At 42.3% G+C, this 8,594-nt stretch overlaps 1 protein-coding gene across 1 annotated transcript; it reads right to left on the reverse strand.

The window, feature by feature from the left end:
* Positions 1–6,931: 6,931 nt before the first annotated feature.
* Positions 6,932–8,042, reverse strand: LOC137424108 (cell division cycle protein 20 homolog). Its single transcript, XM_078773536.1, is given in 6 exon segments — positions 6,932–6,953; positions 7,052–7,086; positions 7,088–7,223; positions 7,225–7,568; positions 7,570–7,651; positions 7,653–8,042. Coding segments are annotated over 6 exon segments (924 nt in total). The 5' UTR covers positions 7,958–8,042.
* Between the last annotated feature and the right edge of the window lie 552 nt (positions 8,043–8,594).

An 8,594-nucleotide genomic window follows, 5' to 3' on the forward strand; every position in this document is an offset into this window, starting at 1 on the left:
GTGCGGTGTAGAATAAAAGGTTCAACATTTCATACTTATTGCCTGTTAACACAGACTACTCGGAGCCTGGAGTATAAGACCTCCACGGATTTCGAAACGGTTTCCTAGTTTACTGCGTTCAACCTTACAACGACTATTTGATCAGTGGCCTGGGGTCATTGATTTGCAGAATTGACCATTTGTCTTGCATGATTGTTTATTAAAGGGTGGCCATAGGCAATAGAAAAGTGTATTCTTAAGGTTCCTGAGTGGTGGGTTAATGTATCAGGTCCATAATTGTGTTAGTTACAGTGGTGCTGTTTTTGAGGAAGTTCAAAATCACAGTGTATGCTCTCCTGACAAAATATATCATTCAAATCTTACAATATTTGGTATTGAGTTACTGTAGTGGGACCAGCATCCACTGGTGCAACCAAATTGGATCGATAGCTCATAATTTTGAAACCGTCTGGATTTCATTTTCTGAAAATGGGAAAAACGACTTTCACTACGGTCACGTCATTCATGATTGAGTGACACAAACAAGACACAAATTTAAACTTGGTATTATTGATTTAGAAAACTGGACCATGCCCACAAGATCAAAAAGAGTGGTTTATGATGTCCAGATCTGCAAAAAATGAGTGAGTTACAGGCCCACAAGTAAACACTTCCCCTAAAGTGGAAATGTGCATGGAAATCGGTGAAATTGGACAAAATGATTAATCACAGATAGATAGTGGGACCAGCATATCATATTGTGATATGGAAAAAATGACTAATATCACAATGACTGGTTCTATAGGGTTGGTTAGGGTTAGGGTTAGGGACAACAAAAGTCCTCCCGATGTCCCTGCTCTCAAATGTTGTGTTGTGTCCTTCCCCCTCTTCCCCCTCTCTTTTGTGTCCTTCCCCCTCTCTCCCCATCTTGTCTGCCGCTCCCCTTGTTTTTTGTGTTTTGTGTGTCGGTTTGTCTTTTTGTGTGATTAATGTTAGCTCTTTCACGAGCCTCGATCTTGTATACAAAAAAAAAAAATGAAAAATCATTCATAGAGCGAAACTTGACAAAAGAGAATAAAGTAGAATGGTGCTCAGTAGAGCGTCCTTTTGCCCTCAAAAATAGTTGGTGATTGATTTCAGTTAGTTGATATGTAAATCCTATTAAAATTTCAAGTCATTTGGATGAAAAGTGAGGATTTTAAAATTTGAAAAAGTGGTTGACCTTTGGCCTATGTTGACCTTTTGGCCTATGTTGATCTCAAAAATAGTTGTTGATTGAATTAAGTTAGCTGATATGTAAATCCTATTCAAATTTCAAGTCAATCAGATGAAAATTGAGGATTTGAGAAGTTTGAAAAGGTTGTTGACCTTTTGGCGTATGTTGATCTCAAAAATAGATGGTGATTGAATTAATTTAGCTGATATGTAAATCCTATTGAAATTTCAAGTCAATTGGATGAAAAGTGAGGATTTTAAAATTTGAAAAAAGTGGTTGACCTTTGGCCTATGTTGATCTCAAAAATAGTTGTTGATTGAATTCAGTTAGCTGATATGTAAATCATATTAAAATTTCAAGTCAATTGGATGAAAAGTAAGGATTTTAAAATTTGAAAAAAGTGGTTGATCTTTGGCCTATTTTGACCTAAAAAAATTAATAGGATTCTGTCAGACCACCAAATCGACCATTTTGTGAAGATCGGTTTAAAATTGTGACCTGTCGGCAAGTATAACTGAACACACACACACACACACACACACACACACACACACACACACACACACACACACACGCACACACACACCGGAGTGATCAACATACTTGTCCAAAATTTTTTTTTCGCCAAGTAATAATAGCCGGCGAAGCCGGTGTTGTCAATAAACGAGTACGTATTATGTTGAAAACCTGATTATGCCTTGGCTCGAGAATCCGAAGCGCAGTGGGCGCAGCCATCTTGCGGAGGCGGAAGTATGCATAACAAATTTAAAACGTTCATTAGGAGTTTCTTTCACCCGTCGTCGTTTGATTCACAATCTTATGCGCCTCCGATGTATTAATAAAATAATTTAAGACCAACATCGGCCCGCACGGGCCTGGTTATCTTCAACAAAACGCGTCACCAAACACCGGACCCAATGAGAGTCGAGCATTTGCAAAAATATTTCTAAAATGAAAGCGCTCAATGGTGGGCGCCATCGACCGGATGCGGAAGTTTGCATAAAACAATTGCGAAAAAGTTCAATAGGAGTTTGTTTCACCCGTCGTTCTTTGATTCACAATCTAATGAAACCTCTCATTAGTAATTAAAATACGTTAAGACCAACCTCGTTCTCTTCAATGAAAATCGTCATCAAACACCAGAACCAATGAGATTCGAGCATTTGGAAAAATATTTTTTTTAAAGCTTATTACGCGTTTCGGACGGTGAAAACGGCGTCAAATATTCTAACATTGACGAAGAATTATTTTTTAGAAATCTCGCGGCCATATGGGATAGTTTTTCACGGCCAGAAATACGGTATAAGCGGTTTACATATTTAGTTTAGAAATACGGATCGTTTTTCACGGCCGGAAATATCCGAAGTTGAGACGGAATTCACCGAATTAATCACTGCAAGCTAACTTCTTCTGGTGGACGAAGCCGCCATGCCCGGAGAGTGAGAGAACCAGCCCTGGCGCCTGACAGCGACTGAAGTTAGAAGACTACACACTTACTGTGAAAACGTATGTTAAGCCCAGTTAAAAATAGGCCTTAAGCTAGCACATCGTATAGTTACTTCCTTAAGCTTCTTGTGACATTTATTGTATGCAGGTATTGCCATTGGGGAGGACTGTCTGCTCTTCTCTTTTACCAAGTCTTACCAGGTACGGTACCTACTACACCTACCTACTACCAACTACCTACCTACCTACTACCAACTACCTACCTACCTACTACCAACTACCTACCTACCAACTACCTAAGCTACTGATGCCATGGTGATGGGTAAAATAGTGGCAAGAGGTTTTGGCTTCGCCGGCTCATTGCGGCTTTGCAGTCTGTACTAGTAGCCGGCGAAGCCGGTGTTGTCAATAAACGAGTACGTATTATGTCGAAAACCAGATTATGCCTTGGCTTGAGAATTCCGAAGCTCAATGGAGGCCGCCATCTTGCGGATGCGGAAGTATGCATAACAAATTGAAAAACGTTCAATAGGAGTTTCTTTCAACCATCTTTGTTTGATTCACCATCTTATGCACCTCCAATTTATTATTAAAATACTTTAAGACCAACCTCGGGCCGCACGGGCCTGGTTATCTTCAATGAAAAGCGTCACCAAACACCAGAACCAATGAGATTCGAGCATTTGAAAAAATATTTCTAAAACCAAATCACGCAATGGAGGCCGCCATCGACCGGATGCGGAAGTTTGCATAAAACAATTGCGAAAAAGTTCAATAGGAGTTTGTTTCACCCGTCTTTCTTTGATTCACAATCTAATGCACCTCTAATTTGTAATTAAAATACGTTAAGACCAACCTCGTTATCTTCAACGAAAATCGTCACGAAACACCGGAACCAATGAGATTCGAGCATTTGAAAAATATTTTTAAAAAGCTTATTACGCGTTTTGGACGCTGAAAACGGCGTCAAATATTCTAACATTGACGATGAATTATTTTTTAGAAATCTCGCGGCCGTATGGGATAGTTTTTCACGGCCAGAAATACGGTATAAGCGGTTTACATATTTAGTTTAGAAATACGGATAGTTTTTCACGGCCGGAAATATCCGAAGTTGAGACGGAATTCACCGAATTAATCACTGCAAGCTAACTTCTTCTGGTGGACGAAGCCGCCGTGCCCGGAGAGTCAGAGAACCAGCCCTGGCGCCTGACAGCGACTGAAGTTAGAAGACTACACACTTACTGTGAAAACGTATGTTAAGCCCAGTTAAAAATAGGCCTTAAGCTAGCACATCGTATAGTTACTTCCTTAAGCTTCTTGTGACATTTATTGTATGCAGGTATTGCCATTGGGGAGGACTGTCTGCTCTTCTCTTTTACCAAGTCTTACCAGGTACGGTACCTACTACACCTACCTACTACCAACTACCTACCTACCTACTACCAACTACCTACCTACCTACTACCAACTACCTACCTACCTACTACCAACTACCTAACCTACTGATGCCATGGTGATGGGTAAAATAGTGGCAAGAGGTTTTGGCTTCGCCGGCTCATTGCGGCTTTGCAGTCTGTACTAGTAGCCGGCGAAGCCGGTGTTGTCAATAAACGAGTACGTATTATGTCGAAAACCAGATTATGCCTTGGCTTGAGAATTCCGAAGCTCAATGGAGGCCGCCATCTTGCGGATGCGGAAGTATGCATAACAAATTGAAAAACGTTCAATAGGAGTTTCTTTCACCCATCTTTGTTTGATTCACCATCTTATGCACCTCCAATTTATTATTAAAATACTTTAAGACCAACCTCGGGCCGCACGGGCCTGGTTATCTTCAATGAAAAGCGTCACCAAACACCGGAACCAATGAGATTCGAGCATTTGAAAAAATATTTCTAAAACCAAATCACGCAATGGAGGCCGCCATCGACCGGATGCGGAAGTTTGCATAAAACAATTGCGAAAAAGTTCAATAGGAGTTTGTTTCACCCGTCTTTCTTTGATTCACAATCTAATGCACCTCTAATTTGTAATTAAAATACGTTAAGACCAACCTCGTTATCTTCAACGAAAATCGTCACGAAACACCGGAACCAATGAGATTCGAGCATTTGAAAAATATTTTTTTAAAGCTTATTACGCGTTTTGGCCGCTGAAAACGGCGTCAAATATTCTAACATTGACGAAGAATTATTTTTTAGAAATCTCGCGGCCGTATGGGATAGTTTTTCACGGCCAGAAATACGGTATAAGCGGTTTACATATTTAGTTTAGAAATACGGATAGTTTTTCACGGCCGGAAATATCCGAAGTTGAGACGGAATTCACCGAATTAATCACTGCAAGCTAACTTCTTCTGGTGGACGAAGCCGCCGTGCCCGGAGAGTCAGAGAACCAGCCCTGGCGCCTGACAGCGACTGAAGTTAGAAGACTCCACACTTACTGTGAAAACGTATGTTAAGCCCAGTTAAAAATAGGCCTTAAGCTAGCACATCGTATAGTTACTTCCTTAAGCTTCTTGTGACATTTATTGTATGCAGGTATTGCCATTGGGGAGGACTGTCTGCTCTTCTCTTTTACCAAGTCTTTCCAGGTACGGTACCTACTACACCTACCTACTACCAACTACCTACCTACCTACTACCAACTACCTACCTACCTACTACCAACTACCTACCTACCTACTACCAACTACCTAACCTACTGATGCCATGGTGATGGGTAAAATAGTGGCAAGAGGTTTTGGCTTCGCCGGCTCATTGCGGCTTTGCAGTCTGTACTAGTAGCCGGCGAAGCCGGTGTTGTCAATAAACGAGTACGTATTATGTCGAAAACCAGATTATGCCTTGGCTTGAGAATTCCGAAGCTCAATGGAGGCCGCCATCTTGCGGATGCGGAAGTATGCATAACAAATTGAAAAACGTTCAATAGGAGTTTCTTTCACCCATCTTTGTTTGATTCACCATCTTATGCACCTCCAATTTATTATTAAAATACTTTAAGACCAACCTCGGGCCGCACGGGCCTGGTTATCTTCAATGAAAAGCGTCACCAAACACCGGAACCAATGAGATTCGAGCATTTGAAAAAATATTTCTAAAACCAAATCACGCAATGGAGGCCGCCATCGACCGGATGCGGAAGTTTGCATAAAACAATTGCGAAAAAGTTCAATAGGAGTTTGTTTCACCCGTCTTTCTTTGATTCACAATCTAATGCACCTCTAATTTGTAATTAAAATACGTTAAGACCAACCTCGTTATCTTCAACGAAAATCGTCACAAAACACCGGAACCAATGAGATTCGAGCATTTGAAAAATATTTTTAAAAAGCTTATTACGCGTTTTGGACGCTGAAAACGGCATCAAATATTCTAAAATTGACGAAGAATTATTTTTTAGAAATCTCGCGGCCATAGGGGATAGTTTTTCACGGCCAGAAATACGGTATAAGCGGTTTACATAAAGAAAGAAAGCTCAGTTTGATTAACGACAGTCACACATTGCCGTTGCAACGGCGCTATCGTCTGATCTGTCGGCACTGATCTTACTGCAAGCTAACTTCTTCTGGTGGAGGAAGCTGCCGTGCCCGGAGAGAACCAGCCCGGACAGCGACTGAAGTTAGAAGACTACACACATACTGTGAAAACGTATGTTAAGCCCAGTTAAAATTTCTTAAAATAGGCCTTAAGCTAGCACATCGTATAGTTACTTCCTTAAGCTTCTTGTGACATTTATTGTATGTAGGTATTGTGGAGGACTGTCTGCTCTTCTCTTTTACCAAGTCTTACCAGGTACGGTACCTACACCGACCTACTATCAACTACCTAACCTACTGATGCCATCGTGATGGGTAAAATAGTGAAAAGAGGCTTTGGCTTCGCCGGCTCATTGCCGCTTTGCAGTCGGGTACTAGTATCCTTTTGATATGAAGATTTGATGTGCAGTTAATTGTGTAAAGTAGATATCGATGTAACCAGACTGTAGCCGTTCATTACTGTTCTTCTGTGCATTCTCGATGATTCTCAGTTATTGTGCCAGTCGACGACTTCCGGGAATTATCGGTGCACGGAGTTGATTGGTTGAACATGTTTTCCTTTTTTTTTTTTAAAGTTGTTACTTGATAATATTCACATGATCCTTTTGAGATGACTGTGATAAGTAAAACACTTATAATGCATTTATAGCAAAAAAAACTTCTAAACTCCCATGATCCTTGTCATCACAAGTTCCGCCATCTTGATGCAAGCCATGCCGGCGATGGCCGACGAGTCGTGGACATTGGGACTACTCCGTTATCTCTGCCATGTCCGTGTAGCAGTCACCGGGGGTTTTTCATCCATCTCCACCTGCAATGCTCAATAAACTGTTGCAGCCAGATCAGTCGTTCTCATCTTGGTGTCAGAAGTGGGATACTTCCAGATGACAAGTTGATTGTCTGACAAATCCATGGGAAGAGACCGTCTCTTTGTACTCTGCAGACCATTGGATTCCAGACACTTGAGATCCTGTGTCTGTGGCTGAAAGGCAGTTTCCACTGCTCACATTCCAGACACGGATGTGACGATCGATTGTTCCACCAAGGGCACCATGACAGGACATTGACAGCAGCATGGTGGTGCGTAAACGTGTGCATAGGCATTGATCCAGTCGTTGGCCATATTGACACTGCATTATCATTGCCACCCGAAGCAAGATATTGGCCATTCGGCGACCAGGCCAGGCCACAAACTTTCTGTTGGTGAGCTTGAGCTGAAAACTGAACATGCTCAGGAGCACGAACGTCGTGGTGGTTGATGGTGCCAAAACGTGAACCACTGGAGAGCATTGGAGGATTCCAGCTGAGGGCACCAACTCGAGCTCCATGTCCCGGCATTGTCCTCAATCGTTTTCCAGTTTCCACATCCCATATCTGCACCTCCGCCCATTTTTGTGCCCAAGGCCAAATCATTTGAGCCCCATATCCACACAACAGAGGAACAGTAGTCATTTTCAGTAGGCAATTGGCATGTTGACAGACATCGTGGTAGAATACCACACGTACACGCTCTGAGCCAAAGCAACAACCAGCCTGTTACTGTCGCCCCAATCCACAAGGTTTAAATAGAAATCATCTATCAGGCCTGGAGCATCCAGCACACGCTCTGGCATCGAGGGGATGTATCGGCGTTGTTTTGAACTCGTACTTGGAGTACTCTGGCTGTATAGCACACGTAGGTTGCTCTGGTAGCCTTCCGGTGCCTGTGGTGCTTTCGTGGAGTGCCGCAATATCCGGTAGTCTCCCAAATCAAATCCATTCAGCTTCAGTGCCATCGCATTCTGCTCTACATTATTTTCTGGTTGCTCCTCATTTTATTTTGTCACAAGGAAACTTGATATCTCCAGGTTGGACGCATTGCCGCGCAAGATAATGAATCCATCACCAAGACCCTGCTGGGAGTCTTCGGTGTTTTGGCTCCTTTGGGAGTCTTTTTTTTTTTTTTTTTTTTTGTATACAGAATCGAGGCTGGTGAAAGAGCTAACATTTATCACACAAACAAATCAAACAGACAAACAAAGTATATCAAAAGGGGAGCGGTAGACAAGATGGGGAGAGAAGGGGAAGCACACAAACACAACATTTGAGAGCAGAGACATCGGAAGATGTGTGGGAGGGAGAGAGCTTGGGGGGAGGAGGCGTGGGAAGGGGGGGGGGGGGGGTAGGAGAAGTATAAAACACAAGGACACCAAGGACTTCCAGGAAATAAGTTGGTATTTCAAAAAAGTGGATTTGGGGTGAAATTAGCGGGGGTAGAAAAGATCAAAGTTTTGGATGGGGGAAGATAAGAGATGCTGGTGAACAGCTGTTTTAAAGACCTGGAGGGAGGAGTGGGATTGAAGAGAGTGAGGGAGTTTGTTCCAGAGGTGGGAGAAAAGAGGAATGAAGGAGTGAAGGAGAGCAGAGAGTCTT

The sequence above is a fragment of the Myxine glutinosa genome, chromosome 3 (genome assembly GCF_964187855.1).
Source record: "Myxine glutinosa chromosome 3, kmMyxGlut1.1, whole genome shotgun sequence".
Taxonomy (NCBI): domain Eukaryota; kingdom Metazoa; phylum Chordata; class Myxini; order Myxiniformes; family Myxinidae; genus Myxine; species Myxine glutinosa.